This window comes from Anser anser (genome assembly GCF_964211835.1).
Source record: "Anser anser genome assembly, chromosome: 4".
In the NCBI taxonomy this organism is placed as follows: Eukaryota; Metazoa; Chordata; class Aves; order Anseriformes; family Anatidae; genus Anser; species Anser anser.
In genome coordinates, this window is record NC_139724.1 from 39,105,653 (window position 1) to 39,133,567 (window position 27,915).

Here is a 27,915-nt window from a genome sequence, read left to right on the forward strand (position 1 = left end):
TCTTCATTTAGAAGAAAGAATTAAAGAGAATAGTGAAGTACTGACAAGTTAGGAGTAGAAGAAAAGGTGGAGAAGAATAAATCTTTGATTCTGAAATAATCTTGAAAGCTGTCATTAAGTTATAAAGACAGAAATCTTACTCTTAGCAAGCCACATTACCAGCTGCACCCACATTTATTACCTGAATGTTAGGTTTTATGGGATTTCTAGTTTACACATAGGTATACCAGAAACCAATGTATACAGCTGTATTTGCTGAAAATCTGAAAGTAGTCAGGAGTTTCTAGTAGTAAGAAATCAGCTTGCAATAGTTGTGTTTTTTTATGAATTGTTAAGAGTCCAGAAACTTGGACTAGACAAAAGTATCTTACCCAATATGTAGTGTTGACGCTTACTACATCATCATGAGATCTGCTGAAGAATAAGAATGAAATTGATTTTTTTCTGAAAGTGTTTAAATCTTTCTCACATAGTATTAGTAGAGCTAATTGAACATTAGCCAATGAATCAGTTGAGACCATTTATATGTCTAAAATCATGTCACATCAGTGTTAGCAGTCTTTTGTTTGTTAGTGTCTTTTTTTTTCTACTCTTATACATTCAGAATATTTTCAGAATTTGTCTGCAGGTGAAGATTAGACCTGAAATCATAGCTATCCAATAAAACTTTCAATACTTATATTGGCTGAAGACAAATATTTCTGCCAATGCATTATTTGAATAATTTAATGTTATAGTAAACAGTAAGCATCTGACTCTTCTTATTTTACCTCTAGAGTATTCCAAGATAGCAAAGAAAAGAAAAAACATGCCATATTTGTTGCATTTTATTGTACCAATCTCCCACATGATGTACTAATTTAAGCAAGATTTTTATATATAGTTCCTAACAACTTGCTAAAAGCTGTTTTCATTTGAAAGCAGTAATAACAATACTTCCTGATCTTACTCAAAATACTGGCCCAACATAACATATGCCATAATTCAGTTTCCAAAACTGAAGTGTTTTTTTCCTGCAATTTGTTACAGTTCTTCTGAAATATATTGTATAAAATCAGCTCACATCCAGAAGAGACGGCTGCTTTAGTAATTGTGATTCTTATTTCCAGGAGTTTTGCAGTGAACATAATCCTTCCACAGCCATGTATTACTTGCCCGTTGGAGTAACTGTAGAAGTTTAACTTTTAATTTAGTATTAATTTTGGAAAAGAGTCTGGTATATGCTTATAAGTTAGTATCGTTGGATGAATGGCAGAAAAAGTTGAAAAGTTGGACTCAAAAACAAGTGACTAAGGTTCTAGATTTCTTGCCTTTTTTTTTTTTTTGGAAGGGAGTGGTATAGGGGAAAAGAGGAAAAATTTTGACGTTGCTATATTGGTCAGCCAACTTTGGGTACTTATTAAGGACTATGCTTTCATATAGATTATTGCTTAAATCTTCATCAAAGGTATGAAGAGTAGAATGAGTTTTCAAGTATTTCAGAAATCTTACATTTCACACGACCACAGAAATATTGAAATAGTGACTTCTGGTTGATCAGAATCTTGACTTTTAGAAGGGGAAAGACGGCAGGAATCGTGAAGGTCAACATTGGTCATTTCTGAACCAGAAATGTGTTTCACTCTTTTTTTTGTCTCCTCTGAATGCAAATTGTAATTAGATAGGATTATTATGTCTTTTACCACTCTGGACATATAAATATTGGCCCAAATTACATTCTACCAATGAGCGATATTCTTATGATAATCCTTCTGGTTCTTTGTCATTATTTTTTACTCCAAATTACAGAAGAAAAATAAGTTCCACTTGAATCAAAAGACTGAAAAAAATCTTTATACTGCTAGTAATTCTTAGGGTTTCACGAGATCTGATTACTGTTTGTTTGCTTGAACACAAACCTAGCACTGGTCAGATATTGTGAAACCTTAAGAATGTTAGTTGCTTGCATGGTTTCTCTAAACTGTCCTGGTTTTATTATAAATTATACAATAATTTATAACTATTGCAATTACAATTACGATTGTGCTGTAATTGCAATAATGATATAATTACAATAATAAAATTATATAACAAAATTATGAAATTTATAATAAATCACTATACTTTTAAATATCTGTACATATGTGTAATGTGATACTTGCTGTGGCTCAAAATAGTGTTATGAAGAACTGTCACTTCATGAGAAATTTTAATCATCCTAATACTGATATAAAATACACACGTACAATTTCAGAAGTACATTTTCATACATCCTTTATGTGAAATGCTATATTTAGCAACATTGAAGATCATTTTAATTACTTGCTATTGCATCTTGGGGGGATAGTTTTGTTCTCTGTAAGCAGTTTATGCATTACAGTCTCAGCCTAAAAACTTTTTAGGGTTATGTCCTAATATACTATTTCCTGCAACAGTTGTGTATAGGATGACTGCTAAAAATGAAGGAAGAACTAACATAAAAAACAAAAAATCACCTGTGCCACACCTGTCTAGTACATGTTCATAAACATTACAATACGGTTATTAATTACATGACATAGTGTTATTTCCATGGGATCTTTGCCTCATTTAGCATGCAGATTGAATGGCACACAGTTAATGATGCAGCTGTTCAATATTTATTTTTATTTTCACTGTTTAATGAGTGAGTACCTCCCTCACTCATTTGCTGCAATCTCAAATATCATGGCAAATTGGCATGGGAAACTCCAGTTCCCTGTCTCATCCACTACTTATTCTCTTTTGTCTATTGAAGCTGAAATTAGCAGTGCTACACTAATGTAAAAACAGTTTTATCTCATGTTTACAAATAATAATTCAAAGGTGTTCATTTGTGTAAACACAGATTGGCCCAGAATAAAAGCAGATCAAAAGATCCCATATTATTACTTTTATATCCATTAATCACTGTGCCCCACTGAGTTGGAGACTTATTTTATTTTATTTATTTTCAGGCTGCTGAGCTCTCTGAAGTCAGTCCCACAAGACAATTCTAAGCATGGAATAATTACAATGCTATCCTTGTCTTGAAGTCAGTGATTATTCCCCCTAGAATCAATAAAAATCTATGCTGCTTTACTTTGCAAAGCTGCCTGTAAAGACTGACTATTAACAAACATGAGATATTTAAACCCTTAGAATGAATCTTAGCCTCATGGAAATCAAGAGAAACACTACAGTTACATATGATTACAAAGGTTCAGCATCTAAAATCATCTTTGAACTTGAGGAAAATTCATAACCTTGAGCTATGCTGAAACTTAACTAGATCTCTTTCTTCTACTTGTATATTTGGAACAGAATGGGTAAGATGGACTATTGAAACATTTGTTTAAGTGAAGTCGCAGTAATCTAGGAGCTTTCTTGTATCCCGGCTAGCATACTTGCTATGTTCCACAGTCCCTGCCACTTGGCATACCTACAAAAACTGGAGTTTTCTGATCAAAAAATGAATGAAAGGAAACACATTACCTGTTTCTGTAGATGGAACTATGAATGTTCAATTCCACAGAGCTAGGTTATAATTCTAACAGGAATAATTGACTGACATGATCTGATGAAAACTCTATATTTAAAAGGGGAATTTTGATTTTAGCAATTCCTTTTAAGTATAATTGAAGAAAAAATCAGCACTTTGCCTTATGAAAGTTGTGACAAAAGTATGAATGTACCTCAATTTATTGAATTTCCCCCATACATTTTCTTCTCAGACCAAGGAAAAATTTTTTGTAATTACTGTGTCATGGAATTTACATTTGATGTTTCTTGTCTGTTCAAGGACAGTCTCTACAGACGTAACTTTTGTTCTTGATGTGGTTATCTGTTAATCAAATGTAGATTGTGAGACTGTGAACAATGAACTTAGTTACTGATCTGCAATGGAAGGCATAGTTGCTGTGTTGCATAAGTGTGAAATAATGCATAGAAATAAAGAAAAAAAAGATTAAATACTATTTAAAACAAAAACATCAAAACATTTAAAACAAAAACATCAGCAAAAAAGCAACCATCACCACCAGTTCTAGGAAGGTCTTAATGCTATCATTTAAAATAAATAAATAAAAATTAAGATCTTCCTAGAAGAAAACACAAATTTACCTGAAGTTATACCATTTCAGATTTTCATTAAAAATAAAAAAAAAAATAAATAAAAATTCTCTTCCTCCCTAACCAATGCCGGAATTTCTTGTAAGATAAAATTTCAGAATAGATTCTGAGGATATGCCCTTTAGAATAACACTTGGAGTGCTTTTGAAAAATTTGTTTTTCCTCATACCAAATTGGTTCTACTGACACTTGTATTGTTTGTGTTTCTAGTGACCACTTAGAAACAGAAAATGTGGTTACTCTGCTGTGGGTTCATTTTATTGATATATATGTGACTGTCGTTTGTCAAAAGTAAGAAATGTTTTTAGTTCCAAGATATTATTTGGGGGACTGCAGAATCTGAGTTATATCCCCATTTTTGTTGTGAACTTCTTATGAACCTCTGGGTTATGATGCATGTCATGAGTGTACTTTTTGATAAAGCACGTCTCTTCTTGTATTGACATTACACCCACATTGTTTATGTGATAATCTGTTCATATTCTAATTGATTTCCATACTGAAAAGAACAATGTCAAGCAAAAATATTTTTTCAACAGGCATGTGCATGTTTTCTTAATTTCTTCTATATTCCAGCTGTGTTATTTCAGCTGTCACCAGGTAGCTGTATCAATATACCCCACAAAGTTTACTTTTTCAGAAAGAGTTTTATATTAGATGTGGCACTCTTATTTAGGATAATTTCCCATGTGTAGCTATTGATTCTGCCAACAGTGAAATTTCTTCAAATCCTATGAATTACTGTTGACATTTTTACACTGGCATAAAATTGTGTTACATTTCTTAAATGTTAAACATCAATTAGTTCCATGTACTCAATCCCCCTGAAGTAATTATAGTTCTGTAAGAGAAACTCACAGAACAGCCAAAGGCTGTGCGTACTGTACTGTACAAGCCAGAGAATAATTGTCTTGCATGGTAGTGTCAGGAAATGTTAAGTGATTCCAAGTTGAATTTGCTTGCTGATGTCATTTATTTTTTTTAAGCATTTCTAGGGAGGATAAGGAAGAGCACAAGGCTAATATATACACGAAGACAAAAAGAATCATAGCAGTTCCTCTTTTGGTAATAAATAAGCAATGCTGTCTTGACAAATAGTATCCTTAAAAACTCAAGCTTACTTTTTCTTAAGCTACTGATACTTTCCATTAGGAGAGATTTAAGGTAGTGACTACCAACAAAGTCATGCATTAATGCTCAGAGGTGCATGTAAAGAGCACTAACATAAACAATAGCAAAAATAAGTTATCAATCTGTAAGAGGGTGTGGGAAGAGTTCTTGGTTTTTGAATTTTTTTCTGATGTAAGTCTATATATTGCACATACATTGTTGTAGAAATACTGTTGTTTTTACATGCAGCTGAATGCTTGAGAAACTTGGCCTTTTTTTTGTATGCAGATGAATAAGTAAGAGTGTAAGTTCAGCTTTCGATTGCCACCCTAGCACTTGAAATTTACATAACATCGCAGTGATATTAGAGGACTGAGCTTGTTGCTTGGTGCGTCCTTTTTAATAATCAAAAACAAAACAAAAAAAACCAGCAATTTAGTGTAATCTTCATACTTCAGTGTTATACCATATGGATTTCTTGAAATTCAGCAGACCGAAGAAATAACTATTAAAATGCATGTTCAAAGAAATTTAGTGTCACATGTCGGGCTGGAATACTTTAATAATGATATGCAGGTGCTTTGGACCTCCTTTATGGTTAGCGTTCATTTGTCTGTAAAGGTTTGTAGTTTTGTTTCTTAATTCTTGGGAGGATGTTCATTTTATCTATTTTTTTACACTTGGTAATTATAACCAAGTTTTCTCCTTTCAAAGCCATAGAAACCCTAAATGGCAGTGTGAGGAAGTAATGCCTTGGAAAACCTATCCCTTTCAGAGGTGCCCTCATCTGATCATATTTTCAGTAGGACTGATAGAGTTAATTCTATGTAAGCAGTGTCTATTTTTTTTCCTCTTACCTATTCCAGGATCCATCTAATCATCTATTAGAAAGTGATTTGTATACCTTGTTCAGCTGTTAATGTTTCATTACTGTTTGTAATATTGAATTTCCAGTATTGTATTATTTTGCGTTGTCAACATTTTAATGGGAATGATTGAATGCTCTTGTCTTTTAATTTCTTATGAAGGCTTTAAGTTTCAAAAGAGGGCAGGGGAAACTCAGGATCAATCTTCATGTTGTTATAAAAGTTGTTAGAAGTCCCTCAGCTACCACCCTCTTTTTGGTACCTTAGCTTTTTCACAATAGAGCCATTCATTTATTTGAATAGGAAGAGCATAGAGTTACAATATTAAATGAAAACAAACAAAGAAACAAACAACAACAAAAAAACAAACAACAATATAGATGGATGTTTAAAAGGAATACAATTCTTTTCTTCCAGGGCACAAACCAGTATCTATTGAAAGCTGGAATAAAACTTTCTCTGGGTACAAGTTATCTCATAACTGCCTATTGCTTTGTCTTTACCTGATATTACTGCATATTTCTATAGTAGTGAGCCCAGGGCACCTGATGTTTGCTGATATCCCTAGATTGTTGCCTAAGGCAGCCATAAGACTCTTTAGCATTACTGTGCCACAAAAGACAGCCAGTGATCAGACTGTATTATGATTATGGAAATGACCAGTGTAATAAGTAGAAGTAAATGTAAAATAAGCCAATATCTCCTTTAAGGAGGAGTTATGAGAACTACTCTAGAGAAAATATCTGACGAAGGTCTAGATCAGCTGCTCAAGTCAAAGCACTGCCTGAGGAACCAGTTAACTGGTTTTCACTTTTTATTTTTCTCTGAAGTTGATAGGGGAGAGATACAGGGTCTATCTTTGTTATGGAGAGTATTAAAATAGTTTTTTTTTTGTAAAACGAACTTTGCTGTTAAACTTGTCTTTATTGCTCAAGCAATCATAAGGTTCTTGTCCTACCAAATTTATTGAATTAAACGTATATTTCTTCACATTGGTAGCATTAAGCTTCTAGATCTTGTTGTATCAAGTTAATCCTCTGTCAGTTGGATGTTTTTGATCATTACTCCAAGTGTAGAGTTTCTTGCCTAGTGGGGAATTGTGTGTATGCAGGTATGTATGTTTCAAAGGGCACTTCTGTCATGGAGTAGCTTTTCATTGATAATTTTCCCTCATAGCTTATTACATTTCCATGTTTTAACATGGATCTTCTTAAAAGTAATAGGCCTATTTATTGAATACTACTTTGGAGTAGTTAACCAAGTGATACAGAAGGACATCGAGAAAAATTGAGGAGTTGTGTTGCAGGGAATCAAAAAGAAAATGCAAATATGATACAAAACAAAAAAGTTGATGTATGTCAAACTGCAACTATAAAAGTGTAAAAAATTACAAATAACAAATCATTTGCTTTATTATAGTTAAAATGCTAATAGCACTGAATTGTCTGGAGCTTAATTATGATATTAAAAGTTGTTCAGCTAAATTTTACAACACAAGACATCGCAAAATGCAACAAAGTTGTGGAAAATCAACTACACTTGAGGTTCATTTGTTCAGGTCTATGTAATGATGGGTCTTAATATTTTCATTAGAAGTTTCTGTTTTTACAAAAATGCAATGTGATTGGTAATTCTTTGAGATAAAGGATGGGTTTATTTAACAAAGATTTTGTGTATGTAGCACTTAGCAAGTTCATATATGACTTAAGTATTTTCCCCTCTCTTGTTTTTTTTTTTTTTTTTTTGGTGGGCTTCAGGGGGTGAGGAGTCTTCCTATCACTTACAAAATATGACTATTAATGTGTAATTTTGTGTGAAACGTGCTTTCTGTCACACATTTCCATCCCCATGGCAAGTCACAGATGTTGTAGAACAGCGATGTTTTGATCTTTATCTCTGAGTTCATATCAGACTTTGTCTTTACAAAAGTTTTTTGTATTGTTGTTGTGCAAATAGTGTAATTATAACAAGAACACTACTGTACCATGTATTGTATAGACACCAACAAAGACACTTTATTTGTCCTTGAAGAATTTATTTCAACATGTAAAGTGCTTTATTTGTATGTGTTGCAAAGAACTGGGAACCACATCATCAGATTCAGAGTCCTGCAAACTATCTGTGTCTCTCTATATATTTTAATATATATATGTTAAAAAAAAAAAAAAAGAAAAAAGTCCACAACCACTCTCTTCTTTGTCCCTACACACAAAAAAATAATTCTCTTTTCATTACAGTACTCTAACTTTTTTCACTGCTGGTGCAATGTATTTAGCAGTTCTTAGCACCACTATGTATTTTCCACTGTAGTAAAGGACATAGCATTGTATTGGGAACAATATTTGTGACTTTTTCAGGGACAAAGTGTGCAGTGAAATACAATGACTGCCTGAATAGCTATTGTTTCTTTGGCCCACTTGGAATGGAAATTTCAGTTTGCTCAAAAAAAAACAAAAAACAAAAAACGTCTGTTAGATCTAAATGTATGAAAACTTGAATGTTTGAGAACGTGACTTAGATGATTAGGCTGAGCATAACATGCATGTAACTGAAGATGGTTAATTTGAAAAACAAATGAAAAGGAATAATGGAGTTACTGATCTAGCTATGTCCTTTTTATTTGAAAATACTTCTGTAAATCCATAAATGTATGGAAAATCAAACCCTTCTTGTAAGAAAAATAAGTGAGATTGTATTTAAAAACTTTGTTATTGAGGATGTTCTTAACTTTCTATATCACATAGTAACCTTCAAGAAAAAAAGATTGTGGTGAAATAGATTGTATTTACTCTTATTTATGCATATGCAAAAAATATTAGAAATCATATATAGATTTTTGTGTAAGATGTATTTTACAGAAGGATCATGTGCATAAAAGCAAGCTTGTCTCCTTGCTACTGTTTTCTACCCATAAGACCTTCATATGCTTTGTTTGTAATGCACAGAGACTTTCAGATCAGTCAGATGTTACAAAAATGTGTACAACATTTTTCACTTGGAAATCATCTGATAAAGTCAAAAGAAACTGGGTAGTTTATCTGAAGCACTTTTGACCAGAATAGGGAAAAGGAAGTTATACAACAGCATTATTTCTAAAAATGCCAGTTTAAGTGTATTCTTGGAGGTGTAGGCATTCTGTGAAATTTACCGACTAAAGTCTCATTGATTCTCTTGTTTCATTAAAACCTTTCATAACAGTCTGTAAATTAACTCTTAAGTGTTCTTTTCCTGCTGATTACTCCCACGTGTAGTCATAAAAAGCCTTTGTGATGGGATAAAGCCAGGTTCTACAACACTAGAGAGATGTGTGTACCCTGTTATGAAAAAAAAATACAATAGGGGAAAAAACCATAATGGGAATTCCTCAGTTATGCTTTGTAGGTTGCAATAGTGCTACTAATAACACAGTAAATTTTATTTGTCCTGAACCTTCCATGGCCTGTTAGATGTGTCATCCAATGCAAGAAATAAGAGTATAGCAAAAATATTGCCTTTTCTCTTTTTAATTAATATGAAGGAATGAAAGTATACCTGCTTAATATCCTAATCCTGCAGTTTTTCTTGTGTGTGTGTAGATATATGTATCTGCTATGATTGTCTTATAGTCATGAAAAACCCATATAAATAGTTACTTGAATGATCGTTTTTATGAAATGTTCCTAAATTTCCTACTTATGATTTATCTGAAGAAAAATGGAAATGCTACATCCAAAGACCTCTAGATGAAATCTTTGCATTCCCCTGATACTTTCGGCTTCAGTCTGGTAACTTCTGAGTGTTGTTAGATGCACCTGCCTGCTGGTTTTGGCTGGTTATGGAGAATCAGTTCTGCATTTTGTAAATCTTGTATGGAAGCTTTGGGCTGTCTGACGTTCACACTGGCTTTCACCAAATGAAAGACACATTTACTTGTGTGAGTTTTTCTTAAGGATATTTTGATAGGCATCTGCAAAATGTTGGAGATAAATAGGAATGCTATTGCATATTTAAAGACAAATACAGGAATCCTTCACAAATTATATAATTAATAAAAAAAAGTCACCTGTTCCCCTGCAGGGGCTACAGTTTGTTGAAATGATTACACTGAGTATAGTCTCTTCAATGTGTTTCAGTGTTGCTGTTCAGACATTATTCTGCTGCTCTCAAGAGCAGAACAGCAGAGAAATCTGTTTCAAGCATTATCATCAGTGGCACAAGACTAAAGTTTTGCAGGATTTGGTAATGAAGTTAATCTGAGAAGTGTCAAGCAGAGAGCAAAAAGGACAGGAATGACAGAATAAGCAGGTATCGAAAATGAACTGCTGCTATAAAGGGTGAAGGAAACTGAGTATAATAAAAAAAGGAGAAAAGCAGAGGAAATGAGAGGGAGGAAATTTATTCAGTCTGTAGTGTTGAAATAAAATGTATGAACAAAGCTGTGAAAAGGAATTTGACAACATGTGGAATGAGGAATGGAGAATTGTTTCAGAAATAATGATACGTTATTCAAGACTAAGTTTTGTCAGAATAGGTAGGATATATGTAAAGAATACTGACAGTTTGCTAGGTAGCAGCTAGGCTATTTTAAACAACAACGAAAGTTGTTCAATAGACCATACAATGAATAAGAAAATTATCCCTACTGATACAGTTGAAGATACATTTCATAAAATTATTGGAGGTAACTAAATGAGTACAGCTTCATCAGTTTTCCATTTGAAAACATGCCAGGAAGCTAAAAAGTTTGTGTATGGTAGCTGGGAAGAGCAATGCTGCAACCCTCTTGCTTGCTTCTTTTTGCAGGGCATGTTGTTTATTTGTGGGCTTCTGATACTGTGCTGCTATCAAGCCTCCTTCAGATGGGCCTTACTCATGGATTGGGGTACACAAGATGCGATGCAGTCCTTTTGTGAGGGGAAGGTGGGTTGCTGTTTTTGTGTGTGTGTGTGTTTTAAATGGTGACACACAATGTATTTCTTGGCAAAATGATAAGTTTTATATAAGCTACTGATGTTACTTGACAAGGAAGACACCCAGCATAAGATGTGCTTTTAGTGAAATACCCATTGAACAAAGGGTGTTGTTTTTTTTTTTTTTTGAATCTATTTAACTAGTATAATCTATTTTGATTTTTAAATAAACATCAGAATACTGCTTTCTGAAGCTTAACAGATTGTAGCATAATAGGAGCTATCAAAAGTAAATAAATCTTTGCTAGTGACATCCAGGTTTTATACGCAAAGAAATTCAAATGTTTGTAAATAAATTAGCATCATTTTTAGAGAGAAGTGTACTTTTATTGTAATTTTTTTTAGCATATTAAGTTAAATTCCGTAGCGTGTCCTGACTTCAGGTGTATGAAGTTAATTCATTCCAGTATGTGACAGAATATGATATTTTAAGGAGCATTCCATATATTTTTGCTGTTCTATAGTGTTCTGTTGCTCTAAAGTACTGTTCTACAGAAGGAGAGGATTGTTAATCAAATCTTTGTCCTCAAAGATTTGAGTGTTAAACGTTACTTATTTTTCTATTTTCTGTAATTCTTAGAAGTATAATTATCAGGACATTTGAATGACTTTCTATTGGGCATTAAGGAATACATACAAAACTTATCAAGAGTAGCTGTCTATTCTTTTTCCCTGGTTTTGGGAGTCATGCTTTATGTGGTCACGTTGTTTTGTTTTCTGTTATGTAAGTAGTTATGTATTCATTTAAAAGAAAATAAGTGGAAGCAAAGGATAAGGTATAGAGTTTTCTAACAGTAGAGCTATATATGTTTTATTTCCACATGAAACAGTTATGCCACCCCTATAGACTCTTCTAAAGTGTTTAACCTGAATGATTAGGCAGTTTTTCACACCTCTTGGGCCTGGCTTAGGAAAAAAAATAAAAAATGAGGTAAATAAGATAAATGAATGTGTATCATATCCTTTCTAGCAAAGGGAAAAATTCTCTGTAGTGGCTTCAAGGCAGATTGCAGCACTGTCTCAGTTAGACTATGGTCAGCCATTGGCATCTCAGTTTACATTTAGTTTGTTGGGCTGTTGTCAATAGTCATAAAACATTTTTTGCTTCTATTGTTTTGAATTTCTCGAAGCCAGTTGACAGTTTCCTATTCTGCCTTGAAAGCAGAATGGTGAGGCTCCTCTTCCCAAAAGAGGAGGAAAGGGCAGAATGCTCATGCACTGTACTCTTACCACATTGACGTAGAAGAATGAGAACTTCTTGTGGTTTCCTGTACACTCTTCCACATTTTATCAAGCTTAGAAAAAAACCTCTTGTCTACTTTCAGTTTTCCTTTTTCCACTCTGCTGCATCTCTTCATTCTTGCCTTCCATCTCACCTTTAAAGCAGATACAAATGAAATAAAGGGAAGAGAAATATGAGATGATAGTAGTGTCATGTTTCTGTTCAGAGGAGGAGACAGAACTATAAAACAGTATTCTCATGTAAGTACATACTGTTTTAGTGTCCTTCCTAATAATGACTTAGTGGTTTTTTTTTTTGTATGAGCGCTTTTAGGTTTATTTTTACCTTTATTTTTTTTTCTTTAAGTTTTCTCATAGCCTTATATATGATGGAAGTTCTGGGAATGTACGATAGTCTTTGTCTCACAGAAGGCTAGGTAAAATGATAATGATGAATTACTCCTATTTATATGAATTAAATTTCTTTTTTTTATTATTTTTGAAAGTGACATAACACAACAAATGAAATTTCCACTAAACAAATCAAACAAATTTCCACTAAACTATATTTCATTCTGGATCAGGAGGAAAAAATATTTTATAAAAGAGTTGAGGGGAATACATCCTGAATTTCGTACATCTTGAAATAAACAATATCTAAGTAGTGGGGATATTTGAAGAGATAAGTTTCATGATACTTGAAGATGAGATGTAACTGGAATTAAAGACTAAGTAGCAGAGGAAAGATGGTAGTAGTGTGAATAGAAGCAGAAAAGCAATACAACAATAATAGCATAATAGGTAAATTAAGTCATTTACTTGAAACTAGTGTGTCCTTAGACAGAGCACTTACTTGTTCTGTCCTCATATCTTATCTGTGTACAGCAATATTTTTTGGATTTTGTAGAAAGCTACCATAGTTCTAAATGTATAGGAAAACTATCTGAATTAAACCTGCTTACTCATTCTGGGCTGGATCACACACCAGGTGCAAAGCTGAAGCTTGGAAAATACAGATACACGCAACAATACAGTTTCAATAAGACATGAAACTGGATCTCCTGAGCCTCTCCTTAAGCAATAACATGCCTTCTTATAGACTAGGTTGTTGTAGTCTCCTGTTATTCCTCCTTAGTGTGATTTTTCCTCCAGTGAAAAAACCTGTCTCCCATGAAAACCAATACCATGCAGAGGCAGACTGTATTAGAACGTATCCCATTAAATATAACCTCAGGTTGTGCACTTCAGACGAAATGGATTTCCCAACCCATCGCTAAAGCACACTATGACTTAGATCAACATAATGAGCAGCAGAGCCTGAGGCTGTTGTATCTGTTCTAACACAACGGACTTGGTCTAAATATATTCATAGTCTATTCATTTGACATCTAAAAGAGTACAAATAAGACATAATGGGAATTATATATTAATTCTCCTTTTTTTTTAATGTGAACTAAAGCTAGTTAGCTGACTATTCAGATTAAATCAGTTTGTGTGTTTGAAAAAATTGCATATTTTTTTTTACCTGTGCAAGTATGCTTTCTAATTCTGATAAGAGTTCATTTTGGTAGTAATTATGATGTATTATGAAAATTACATGGGATCTGAATACACATCTCATTTAATAATAACAGCTTCTATTAAATAGATGCACATATGCATACACATGTGCATGCACACACACTCTTGCTCTGAAGATCTTTGAAAATTAATCCAGGATTTAATGAAAACTTCCTCAGTCCAGTTCTTAGCTTATGTTGTTTGGGATAAGTAGAGAACAAATATTACAATATAATCTTCCTGGAAAATATTTGAGTGTGGTTAATAATAATAAAGGCTCTGTTTAAATAGTGTGATAAAATGACTAAATTAATTACCAGCAGAGGTGATGTGAGGTATGATTGTGGACAATACAAGAAGTCCATGGTCTGTCTAAATTTATTTTTATTAATACAGCTCTCCTAGAACAATGGAAAGTGAGTTGTCCCTTTGCTGAACTAATGAAGTTGATTAAAAAAAAAAAACAAAAACAAAAAAAACCACAGCCCACTATTCTGACTTCCTGTAAATGCTAACATTCTGCCATATCCATTGTGTTTATATCTGTTCAGTGAGGATGAAGGTTGGTTTTTTTTGTTGTTGTTGTTTTTTGGACTCTGAAGATTTTAAGTTAGAGGAAAAAAAAAAAAAAAAACTGCTGTTTTTCAGCAGATGTGTTCTGTTATAGTCTAGTTTGTATGTTGCCATACCCTAAGCATACTTCTAAACAATTGTATTTCCTGAAGCCATCTCACTCAAGAGATCTGTCTTCTCTGGGTTCTATTGACAGCCTAACTTGCAAAGAAAAAGTATTCAGATTGTTAAGCATGCTTATTTGCTTGAATATTTCCTTGCTTTTTATATCAATAGAAATACAAATACAGATATTTCTTTTATTTTCCTTTCTTGAATAAATAAAATTCCAATAAAATTGGACAGAAGTAAGAAGACTTTTTTGTGGAGAGGATATGAAATTACACTCATGCATTTTTATTTTATTCAGTCTGTTGTGATTATCTCACAATATTGATTTTAGGTACAACATGTGTAAGAGACTGGTGCACATATACACGTTTGTGTGTATATATATATGTATATATATTTTTTACATTTCCATGAAGGACTATGTGAGGTACAGTTTGAGTTAATGTTTGTAGGAAGTATTTTAAGAAAAGGCTTTTTTGGTTTGCTTATCAAAGGAGTAGAATTTCGTGATCCAGATATTAGCACCCAACAAATAAAACTAACTTTCTAGGACTGTGTTGTATTGACTATGTACACTGTGTTGGCAGGAAAATGTGGTTAAATCTTTTCGATTGTGGGCGGTGAGAGAGGGAGACTTTTTGTAAGATTTGAACAGAGCTTTAATAACATTTGTCAAATTGTACTAGTGTGTCTTTTCATGTTGAGAATTATGTTTTTAATCTGCAGGTAAAAATATCAAGGAAGTGCCAAAACTTGTACGATACGTACTGAATAATAAATTTATCAAAATTATGTATTGTTTATCTGATATTAAATTATATTTCAAGAGCAGCATGAATTTATTTTCAGAAAATGAGATGGGAAAATAAATAGCTTAAGATAGTTACAAATAAATATATCAATAGAAACTTACCCAAAATGTGCTAAACTTTTTAAGTTATATTTGAGGAAAAACTTTACTTGGTGTTTAACCTGCAATGTTTTGTGATTTGGTAAGGAAATGAGCTTGTTTTTTTCAAGTCTCATAAAATTGTCAGCAATATAAGTTCATAGGAAGGTATCAGGTACGCTTTCATATTGGTATGACTGTTTTTTCTCTTTTATCTGTTCTGCACAAAATCATATGTGATGCAGTTTGGATGTGATAAACGGTAAAAAAAAAAAGTTTATTTGGTTTGACGTGATTGATCTGTCTTGTCTGGAATATTACTGTTCAGACTGGTTGGGACATCTAAGATTGTAAGCAGTTACTTTAAAATGACTATTCCTGCTTTGGAAAGTTGGTTTACTCCTGCACTCGGAGACTTTGGAGGTTTTTTTCTTGTTCTATTTAACACTGTCTGCATAATCTGAATTTTCTATTATTTATCTTTATTCCTTTGTGTTTACACCAAATTAAGAAGGGATGCCTTAGCAAAACTCTTAAAGCATTTAGCAATAAATTTAAGTGACAAACTTGTGCCAAGACAGCTGGCAGAACTTCCATTGTGTTTTCCAGAATTGAAGTTGTTTTTCACCTTCTGTTCCTTAACAGATGTGCAAGTCCTTCATTTACTTTGCTATGCATGTAAGAAAATATTTCTATAAGTTCTTGAAATTTCATGCTTTTTGTTTGGGAAATTGAATGACAATGGATTGGATTTGATGTGACATCTCTTATGTTTTCATTGGAAGTGTACTAATTTTTTTCTTTTCATATTGAGGTTTACTGTAAATTTTGAACATCTTTTTAAGTAATGAATAGATAAGTTTATGAAACAATTCCCTGTGGGGAATTAAGAGAAGAACCTTAGGCTTTATTAATCATCTGCTTTTCAAGTAATAACTAATATGATCCATACATTTTCTACTGAATATTCCTAATTTGATTTTTGCATGGCTTTTTTCCCCTTTTTAAAATTATTATTATTATTAGAACAAGAGGTCAGGAATATGCTAACTTGTATTCTTTTTAGATGTGCAACTAAAGAAACAGCACCAAATTTCTTTGGAGAAATAAGCCTTTGGTGTCTCCTTATGCACAGGGAGTGTAATACCACAGGATCATAGAATATTCAGGTTGGAAAAGAGCTCTAAGATCATCTAGTCCTACCACATATTTCAGATTGTACATTCTTCTACCAATGGAGTAGATACAGTCATTGTCTAAAATTCTTTGATTTGTCAAACCACCTGTGGCAGCATATTGGTCAGATTCTAACAGTATTTGCAATCTACATCCCTACTTTTCTTCACAGTCACCTGAAATAAGTCACTGTTGATCTGATGGGAAATGCATATTACTTATCGGTGGTGTATTCTGTGAAAACTTGAGAGTAAATTTTTGTCAATGCATCTACAATTGCAACTCTTTTCTAGTGGTATATTTCCTTGTTTCTCAAAATTCTGTAATTTGTTTTTCCCAACCTCAGTGGATATACCCACACAGATTTTAAAGAAACAATTTTCTGATTGCTCTAACACTTTAGTAGGTGACACTTTAAGATGCAATATTGAACTTGTTGAGTTGCAGTCAACTGGCACGTCATTCTAACGAATGTATTTTCTGCTCTGTCCTTCTCTTCTTTTCCCGTCCTGATGCAGATCTTGCTGGCAGTTATGCTTGAGAACTGGTTGCTACCGCGTATTCCCAATGGATATGAGCGATTCTATCCTTAATTCAGGATGGAGACATAATCTAGGAGAAATACTTTTGTTTTACTGACCAAAGTTATTTTGACACTTGCTCTGGAACTCCTGTCTTCAGAGGGCAGAGCTTTGTTGTACCTTGAACAAGGCAGGAAAAGAATTTTTCGAAGTAATTGAAAAATCCTATGATTTTTTTCTCCAGTATACTGGAAATAACTCTCTGCTGTAGACATTTATGTAATAGCTTTCATTCTTAGGGATCTGGCACCATGCCATCTTTAATGATTGCACACATAACATAGTCTATTTTAATTTGTAGTTGGTTTATTGAATTAAAAAAAAAAAAATCTCTTCTGATATTTCTACAATCTGACAGATTTTCAGCAAGGTAATACAGTGTACTACCCAAGTAATATTATCTATCAGTAGTTAAATTCTCTTTAAATATTGCACTGTAATAGTTTATCTTACTTTCTTTTTGTGGTTCTTGACATCTTGCTTATTGCAGCACTGAATGTGATTTGAGTGTGTTCTAACAGTGAATTGGTTTCTTTCAGCTGCTGTTTTTGTAATACTTCCTCTGGTTGGTGTCATTTCCAAAAGCAAAACGTTTTCCTGAAAAATCGTTTGCCATATGTACTCTTTATTTTCACAGTAGATTGGACCTCTGAGAATCATAGCAGGGTCTTCTTACTGTTTTTTGCACATTCATAAAGTACTCAAAAAAAAAAAAAAGTTATATGAAGAAAAGGAGCAAAGAAAACAAAAGTCATATTTTTTATATATAAAAAAAAAAAGCTGTGACACATGTCAATAATATCAGTGGTGGTTTCCATAGAAACTAATATTGAGCAAAGGCCTCACTGATAATGAAAAACTATGGCTGATGCTGGTGAAAATAGGTCTGATGCTTTCTAAAAATATCCTAGCTTAAACATAATATATGGCAAATTACAGATAAAGTGAGCATGAAATTGATAATTCTGAATTAATCCTGCAATAGCAAACAATAATTAACATGAAAATGTTTTATTCTGGTATTTGAGTCAATTGTGAAGCATCTGTTTTGAATTTAAATGACAGTAGTTCAGAAATACTTTTAGTAAGATTACTTTTTTTTTTGATTTAAATTATATGACAAAAAAATTAACTGAGTTTAAAATGGAGAAAACAAAGCAAAACACTTTTCATAGATAAACTATAGCATATAGATACAAGTAGGTCCAGCTCAGGATAAAAGAGAATTTCAATAATTTACTCAAACTGGAAGATTAATCACGTGTTTTTTTTTTTAAGTGCTTCTCACAATTTTTCAGTTTATATTCTAATCAATATTTGAACAGTTAAGTTTTGCATGCATCAATTATCTGCTTTGGTAGCCATAATCAAAATGATATTATTTCTTGAGAGACAGAGAAGAAATACTTTTTTTACTTCTAGTTAATTTTGGTTGTTTTAATTTTTGTTGTCCTTTTCATCTCAGAAATATTATTTTCATTGGCAATGGATGAGAAATGAACTGAAATAGCTGGTAGTCGAGTCGGAGAATAAACCGTTATCCCAAACAATTAAGTAGCCTCATGATAATGACATTTGATTTTGATGTGGGATGCAAATGCCTTACATCTAGAAATATTTTTGGGAAGGTTACTAGCCAAATGTGTTCTGTATTTTTTATATGTTTATGATATTTAGTTCATGATATGTTTAGTGACAGCCATTGTGTAGTAAGTCTTTCTGGTCTGCATTTAGTGTACAATATTTTACTGAGTGGCAGATACTAATTTACATTAGTAAAATTAGATATTTGGCATAAAGGATCAAATTATTTTATGATGAAATAAGTATGTATTGCTACTCCTTAAGGACCAATTTTTGGATAGCGTTTTCATCCCAAAGTATGTTATATAAATTTCAACATATTGCCATCTTTATATTTCATGTTAATTTGACATTTAATGTTAGCTGCCTATCATTCTAACAATAATCCATCTGAACTAGAACACATGAATACCAATTACTGAAATGATTGGAGCTCATCTCTAAATCTCTTTTCTAGTGTTAAGTAGATTTACGTCATCAAACATGAAATATCAATAATATCATAGTCTTCCCGAAACATAGTTGCTCTCTGCAGTTCTGTTGGCTTATAGCATGGACTTAGGGGAAAAAGAGATTATTTAAGTCACTCATTTGCAGAAAAAAAAAGTGTAATTAAAATGTCTATAATAGTTTCAGTGTGTCATTCGATTTATCATCTCCATTCTGGTGTTATTTTGGTTAATTGCAAAACCTTTCTCATGCTTGTATTAAATTTTGAACATTGTTGGCAAATTTCAAGTTGCATACTGTTGTCAAATATATGCATGTAATTTTACCTGCATGTAGCCATTTAAATATGAGTGTTCAAAAGCCAGCCTTCCCCTGTGACGCTGAATTAGAGCTCGGGAAAATACACAGTCTTTTTGTAAAAATAATTGACGTGCTGGGATCTGATTATGTGAAAGAGCAAGAAATGCTTTCAGCTACTGAATTAGGAGAGCTTAGTCTGGCCCATGCAGCCTTAACTGTGCAAATGAAATAAAGCCAGATACAGATTGCTGTAGCATACGTTTGCTTTAACAAAACATTATCACAAAGGATTGTATAGATCATTCTTCCTTGTGTAGGAAGTTCAAATAGAAGGATAAAAAGCGAACAGATTATTTTGCAACCTTACCAGTTAACTAAGGTGCCTTTAGGAATGTTTATTACTGCATTAAACGCATAGTGTCTGGAGTAATCTGTGTACTTATTGTTTTTTATAATGGAATAATCCACCCATTAGGCACTGAAGAAAAAAATATTTTCCTTGTTGATACATTATGCTTCTGCTCCTCATGTTACATTGTTATGTAAATGTTACATTTATTCACTCCATATACCTGTCCAAAGAGTAGAAAGGATCACCTTTGAATTGCTCTAAGAGTACCTCTTTAGTTCTTTGCATATGCATTAGATTCCTGTGGAACGTATGGAAAATTAAAGCAAGCCATTTGCAACTCTGATTTTTATGAACTCTGATCTTGTAATTGTAAAGCTTAAATGATACCAGATAAAGATATCATAGACTTGCCTCTCACCCATTTCATTGTACTCCTTCCAAATTTTAAAGACATATTTTTTAAAAGACTATTCTTTTTGTCTCACCCAGCCAGGGAAAAAAAAAAAAAAAAAGGAAAGAGAAGCTTATAGTAAGAATAGTAAGACAAGAGAAGATCCTTTATATTTATAAGAACAGAAGTTTTCTGGCTGCTTTTCAGCTACACTAAAGTGATCTGAACTTCTGAAAACCAAAATGTTGAGAATAGTAGAAAAATACAAGTATGTTGGGCTTGATGGTAAGAGGAAGCTGATTCCTTTCTTCTTCAGCATATAGCATATTTCATGTTATTTGCTTTAACTAACACAAACACAAAAATATAGCACAGGAAGCTTGTTTACTATATGCTCCAAATCACCTTACAGAAGAAGAACAGAATTACTTTGTTGCTGAGGCAGTAGAAATAGAGATAGTGGGGAAAACTGGGTTGGGGTGGGGTCATGTTTCCTAGGTTGCAGTGATGGTTTGGTGCAGGTAGTTGATCTGTCTTCTGGAATAGGATACAGCTCGCTTCCCTAGGGTTGTAGGGGAGAGTTGAAGTGAAGAAACTGGGGAGAAAGTGGGAGTACGCTGGTGATAGTGTACAGCTTGTACAAATGTTTTCAAAGAGTATAATTCCATTCTTTCAAGAAAGTAGCAGTCCTTTGAATCTCTCCCTGCTAAGTCTTCAGAAGGGTCACACTAAGAATAAAATAAGTAAAGCAAACTTTTTTTTGTTTGTTTTCCCAGCCTTCCTGAATACCTTGCTATTGTGTCTCAGTCTTAATCTGGAGGCTTTATTTAATTCTTGACCCTTTTAAAGTAATCTTTACCTATTCTTAGTGGGAAGTTCATGTTCTCTTTGTTTTGAATATGCCTAAAATTTGTTCTTTCACACATTTCTAATATATCACGTACATTGGTCTCATACCAGAATTGAGTAGTAGATGAAGGATGAATAAATTGACATTAATCTGTATCACCTTATCAACCTGGCAAAAAGCCCTAACCTCTCAGTGGTCAGTCCTTTCAATGCTTGCACATAACATTTTGTTGATTTCTCATGATTGGCTAAAATCTGATCTATTATGAAACTATATCATTATTAAAAGTAATTTTATTTTAACATTGATATTTTTTCCCTCATTTCATGTTAAAGGTGAGAATTGTCTGGAAAGTGTACTTTGTGCATGGTATTTGAAGCATAGGTAAACTGAATTAGCAGTGATCTCACAGGTCATACTGTAGCGAGAATTTGAACCCACAACCTTTGAAACAGCTGGCCATGGGTAATAGTTGCCAGATTGTTTGTTTCAAGTTGTATATGCTTGTGACTAGCTCTGAAAAGATGGCAAAATGCGGATAAGTGGTTACTTTAGTTTACTCCTATTTATGGACATAAATGCCATCCTTTTTAGGCACGTTTTAAATAGGCAAATATGTTTCATATAAAAAATGACAACATGGGATGGCTGAAATCTGGGTTATCCTTGTATGCACATTGTTTTAGAGATTTACAGTTATCAGAATGGTTTAGTAGTTTTAATTTTAAGTATTGAAATTTAAAATTATTGTTCTCATCTTAGTAACTGGAGTATACAGTTATATAATAGCATTACAGATCATCTAATACTCAGGCTGTCAAAATTGAATTAATACTGTATACACTTTTGTTTATTCTCCAAAAATGATAAGGATTATCTGCTTTTCATACATTATTGTGCTTTCTAGATGTTAAAAATCATTGTTTCTTTCTTGTCTATAATATAAATCTATTTTTCAAGCCAAATACTACAAGTCTTTCAGATACATGAATGCCTATCTGTATGTTAATGATTACCTTCAATAGGGTCAGTGAATTGATAAATTTAAAAAATCGGCAGATAGTTTGGCCAAATCAGGATCCTGATGTTTCAGGGCATACTGGAGGTACTTTGATAGTTACACATAAACGTGCAGAGAAAAGGTAGTGTCTTAATGTGCAGATCTGAATAACTGCTCCAATCTGAATGAATTATACACCATGCTTTCCATCTGCTAAACACAACTAATAATTATTAGTTGTAATAGAAGAAAATACAGAGAAGGAGTGATAGCTAATGATGGAACATCACAAATGACATCACTTTCCTAGAAATGCAGGCAGGCTGAGGTGGAAAAAAGAGATGATAAATGCTACACACATTCTCATCAACCTGGGCTGCTTAAGAAAAAATTAAGAATGATTTATGACTAAATCTACATCTTTTGTGAACTCAAGTCTCTTTGAATATAGTTGTTTTTGTTTTTTTTTTAACCCAAACTGTAGTAATATCCTATTTTGCAGTAGTGCTTGCAGTAAAGACTTTCGTCAGCATTGATGATGGCTGATGCATTTGGAAATAATTATTAGCAGAATCAGCAGGACACTCAATAAATTACAGATTTTTCATGTTGGTTTATTTGCCATAAGTAAATGTTAGTCCTTTTGCCTTTTAAGTAAATGACATTTTAAGAACAAAGTTTCTATGGTTATAATATGACTAAAATTTGTCTGTGTAGGAAAAGCTTGGAAACTGCTCGAATAATGCTTTATTTCTTCATTCAGCTTTGAGTGTTGGAGGAATTATGTTTCCAGTGTATAAATGCAATTTAACTGATAACTGTTTAATTTTGAGTAACTGTTTCCAAGAATATTTATAGTAGGTGGACATTCTTATTTAATTAATTGTAGTTGGACTTGAAGCTGAACAGAAAATTTGAGGATTTGGCTTTTACATGATTCGAATTACCAAAAAACCTCTTTAATAGCCATAGATGTGTGAAGTCACAGAACAAATTAATGCTTTTTTTTTTTTCAAAACCCACTACGTGCGATTCTCTTAAATGTCTTTGGTTTAAAGAACATCTTACCCAAAAATACGCTTTTGTTACTGAGGTGCCGAAAGAAGGTGATACTCCTGGGATCACTTCTAATAGTGACTCCATGAATGTACACACACACACAGTGCAAGTCAGGGAAGGTACTGTATGTTTTAAGTTATTGGACTTTCTTATTGGACTTCTTTGTAGGATTGCAGATGAGGACACAGTGCACACTTGGTTGATTTCACCAGAACTCTGCAATGATTGTTGTGAGGTCCTTTTGGCGTTAACTGTTGAATCAATAGACCTCTTTCAGGATAGTTATATCTTTTTCCTTTGACACGCCTTAGAGTTTACCAACTTTAAATTATTCAAGAACAACAGTATATGAAAGAATGACATGTTGTGCTGAGAGGAAGGGAAAGTCTTATGCAAGAAGAGGATGCTGTTCATAAACTTCATTTAACCTTACTGAAATATTATTCCATGTTAAATAATCAAAATTGTAGTGTTTGGGTCAGTACCAAAATGCATAATGATTCCTAAAGAAGCCACGTGTGTGTGTGTGTGTGTGTAAATCATAACTTTGAAATGACTTAAAAAAAAAAAGTCAGAGTTCCTGTGTAAGGCTGTAGACCAAAAACTTCATAAACTTAAAAGAATACTTCTACATCAATTTATTTTATGAAGTGGAAACTCATTCATTTGTAGCCCGAAGGATCTCAACACATACAAAACAGCTAAACTGATGGCAGGAAAGAGCTTCTTAAAGATAATGTAAAAGAGAGGATAAAAACTTTACTTACAGTTCTTCTGGAAGATAAGTGTTATTTTCCTATGTGCTAAAATGGCATCCATAAAAACACTCTTCCTGCTAATGTAACCTTATAGAGTGAAAGAAGAAAACAAAACCAAAACTGCCTTGTCTATTTTTTGTTATAGCTATTGCAAATAATGGAGGGGGGGGGGGGGGAACAACTAAAAACATTTTATAGCAATTGAATGGCTAGCTCGGGGGGTTGGGAAGTGCCAGTATTTGGGGGTATTGAAACAGATCGAGTCATTGTATAGCAACTATATAGTATAAGCCTAGAAATGTTTCCCATTCAAGGTCAAGGGAATTTCTTTCATTTCCCATTGTTATGCCATTTTCAAACTATGCCTCTTTTGTTGCTCACAACAGTTTCTGGCTTTGCTGTTCCTTGAGCATACATAAGACAAAATGAGCACAAAACTGTAGGTCTGATAAAACATAATCAAAAAAGACCCCAGAGAAGGACAATCTTTTTTCAGTAAAGCTTTAGAGATATTACTGGAAGAAGTTTCTCAACTAACTGAAAAGCAACTGAAGATAGGGTTAAAGTTTGCAAGGAATCAGCAAAATAGCTATTGTAAAGGGTGTAAGTCTTATGCTGTCAGGCACCAACTAGTTAGCTTTAGATATGGAATTCAAGGAACTGGACTAAGATGAAACCAAGAATAGATATCAAATTAGAGAGCTAAAATGATTCAAGTAAGGTTCTAGGTCTGCTTCAAGTGATGATTGTCAATTCTTTTGTTAACTTTGTGTCCCTCTAGATGAGGGATGAACCTGAAACTGAACTGTGCTTAGGATGTTAATTGAATTTGTTTCCAAGTGGTTCTTAGGGGTGGGGGAAACAACAACAACAAACACATCACATCACAACAAGGAACAAGTTGAGAAGAATCTACCAGCATGGGTGAAAACCAGGAAGGGGTGAAACCCAAACATGGCTTCTAAGCAGTTCTAGTCAGAGAAGGAGATCTAGATGCAGTATGAGTTCCAGAAGAAGTACCAGATGGTTTGTCTGGACCTCCAAAATATGACCCTTGCCTAAGATCAGGCAAAGTTAGCACTGAATTTTTAATTAGGGCTGAATTTCTGGTAAACTGTGTTGAGTGAATTAAGGTTAGCTATTCAAGTGGAGATGTTAGCTTTGCTGTGTGTCTGCTAGGGTTTACCAGGTTAGATTGAGAAAGAAGGTCTGAATTTGAAAGCAGGGATTATAGCTAGATTTAGAAGGGGAATTTGGGGCATGTTTTACGACTGATGTTACTTGTCACCACCAATGTACATTTAGGAGAAGGAACAGATCACTAAGCTAGAGCTAACTTTAGGGTCAGTGTTCCGGTCTGCATCCAAGAGAGGTTATACTTTGGCAATGGAAGCAAAATCTGGGTCTATGTATACCAGGGAATTTTTGATTTGGGAGCAAAGGTAGTAAATTGGGACAGCTTTTTTCAGTGCTATGTCTATCCCTTTTCTAACTGAACTCTTGAGGAAAAGCTTAGTTTAGAGTTGCCAGTAGATCCTGTAGAAGTTGCTGTTGAATTTAGTAGTGTTGAATCCTGAGGCTGGCAGAAGACTTTCAGCTTCTGTCTAAACTTCTTTTCTTAGTTAACTTCTATCTTAAATATGATTTTATTTTTATTTTTTTCAGATAAGTAACATTAAGCTTTTTCAGTCTTAAATTCAGGCTGAGATAAGGCGCTGAATTAAAAATATTTTTACTTCTTATGAATAGTGTAAGGTTAGACTTACAAAAATTCAAAAGAATAACTGCAGCACCAATTTCTTTGCCTAGAGTAACTTAACTGACATGTTCTGTACTACAATTTTGTGATGATTTTCGTTATTATAAAATGAAATGAATCTCTCTGGATGACAATGTCTTTCAAACTCAACTTTTTAACAGGCTTAATATATGCAAGAAGAGTTTCTTTTAAGATTTTCTTTGCATAATTCATGTTCGTTACTCTACAGTGAATGTTTCTTTCAAGAAAAAAAGGACTTACGGAGAGTATGTTTAGAAATTATGACTAAGTCTAACAAATTTACATATAGATGTGACCAAATGTGCTCACAAACTTCAGGAGTTTCTGAATGTGAAATGAATTAAATAGCTGTCACATTTTCATACCCATTGAACTACTACATAACTATCTAAATCTTGGATTTATTTTTCCTCTCGCTCAAAAAAAAAAAAAAAAAATAAGCTCTTGTAGTGAAAGATTAGTTTTGCAACTTCAGGTAGACTGAAAATGAAAGAAGTTTTTGTTCTGTGTAGAAATGTTCATATTTCACCTGAATTGTTTTACTTTTCCTTTATAATTGCTCTTTAAAACTTCTTTTCACAGTTCTTTCTTCTATCTTTATCTAATACAAGAAATTTCCACCCATTTCCGCATGTTCAGTGACTTTCACTTCACAATCCTATAAAGCAACCTTTATACTTTAATATTTATTTTACATTTTCTTAAAGCTCCACACTTTCTATCATCTTATAATAGAGTCCTGTACTGTTTGAAAGTCTAAAGCAGAATGACAGTTGGGAAATTCCTGGCTGAGTGCAAAAATGTATGCTTTTTCTTTATTCAGTAAAACTTGTACTTCTGAGAATGCAAAGCAATTCATGAATTTGAATGTTTTACAACATACTTTTAGACAAAACAATAATAAAATTAAAACATTAAAAAGCATAGTTCTATGTTTAAGATGGTTAATTCTAGCCAGAATGAAACATTTCAACATTTAGCTCTTTGACCAGGTATAGCAGGGAGAAGAGCATCTCCCCTTTTCCCTTCCAAGGTAGGCTTATTTAACATGGTTCTTTCATATCTTTCATATCTTCACTGATTTCTCTTTTAGTGGGTTATTCTAACCCAAGTCAGGGAAATTGCATTATGAAGGTAATCAGAAACACAAAAATTTTGCTCTAGTAAACAAAGCAAGAAAATGAAGGAAGCCGACAAGGCTCAGATTCAAGATAGATTTTTATTTTCTGTGAAACAGTATTCTTAATCTAAGAATTCATATATACACCAAATGTCTGTAAAGTTCAGTAAAATCTAAATTACTAGTTCAACTCTGCCCACGTAGTCACTGAATCTTTCTTTTTTTTTTTTTTTTTCAGGTATGACTTACCATGCTCTTGGCTTTCATTTATAGCTACAGGAGAAACCATAGGAAAAGCCATTGATGGTTTTGACTTTCTAAACGTTTAATCTCATCTATCTGCATTTTATAGTTCTTGCAACTCCATGCAACACATTCCACATTAAGTAACAGTTAACATATAAAAGGCTGCTTCTAGTGATTTCTCGTCTCAAAATTTCCTGTTTAATTTCAAGTTTGATTAAAAATTTAACAGTTTAATGGCCTCTTTTGCTATATCTGAGATTTAGAGTACACTAAATACTTTGATTAATCATCAGAAGTGTTTGGAATAGATTAGGTAGATAGTTATAAGTTTAATATCGCTATTCCATGCTGACATGCTTCTCTAAGTTTTCAGAATTTCAGAGCATCCTATTCAGCTGCCACATGCTTGTTCCTAAGTAGATGTTGTCATGCTTGAGTTGACTCCATTTTTTGGTGTGAATTTCAGTTTGTTATCAGAAGAGCAGAATCTGAAAACCAAGGGCTGTTGAAAAAAGGGAACTTCTCTTTCTATTTATAGTTTGTCCTCATCAAAGATCTTTTCAATGGAATCAGATATCTCTGGGTTTCACAGTCCATTTACATGCATTTTGGCCTAATCTAGTATGAAACAGCTTGCAATAGGCCTGGGGAAACTAGAAATGATATTGGATTTCAAAAAGTGAGGAGACTTCATAAAAGGCTAATTGCACGTATGTATGCACACACATGAGACATATACAAAAATGGAAGTATGTATTGGAAAATATGCAGGTTTACATATGTATTAACTAGGTGTTAAGCACAGATTCGTAGCAGCTAGATTCTAACAGATATTGTTACTCTTCTTTACAACAGTATAGATCTTAAAAGTTTCCAAAATAG

The 27,915-nt window shown here is 33.1% G+C and overlaps 1 protein-coding gene across 17 annotated transcripts in view; it reads left to right on the top strand.

The window, feature by feature from the left end:
* LOC310898586 (uncharacterized protein) overlaps positions 1-27,915 on the top strand; it is a 301,122-nt gene that overhangs the window by 178,747 nt on the left and 94,460 nt on the right. For 11 of the 17 annotated variants that reach the window (XR_014583460.1, XR_014583461.1, XR_014583463.1 and 8 more), the window contains one exon: positions 10,866-10,982. The exons of 2 other annotated variants lie outside the window; for them this stretch is intronic. Coding sequence is in view for 3 of the 15 variants with exons in the window: in XM_083833844.1 (XP_083689970.1) it covers positions 10,866-10,982; positions 17,081-17,155 (192 nt within the window). In the remaining 12 variants the exon portion in view is untranslated. Of the gene's footprint in view, positions 1-10,865; positions 10,983-12,357; positions 14,498-17,080; positions 20,494-25,552; positions 25,593-27,023; positions 27,196-27,915 lie in introns of those variants that run through there. 4 more of the 17 variants (XM_083833845.1, XR_014583471.1, XM_083833846.1 and 1 more) reach the window with 4 other exon arrangements.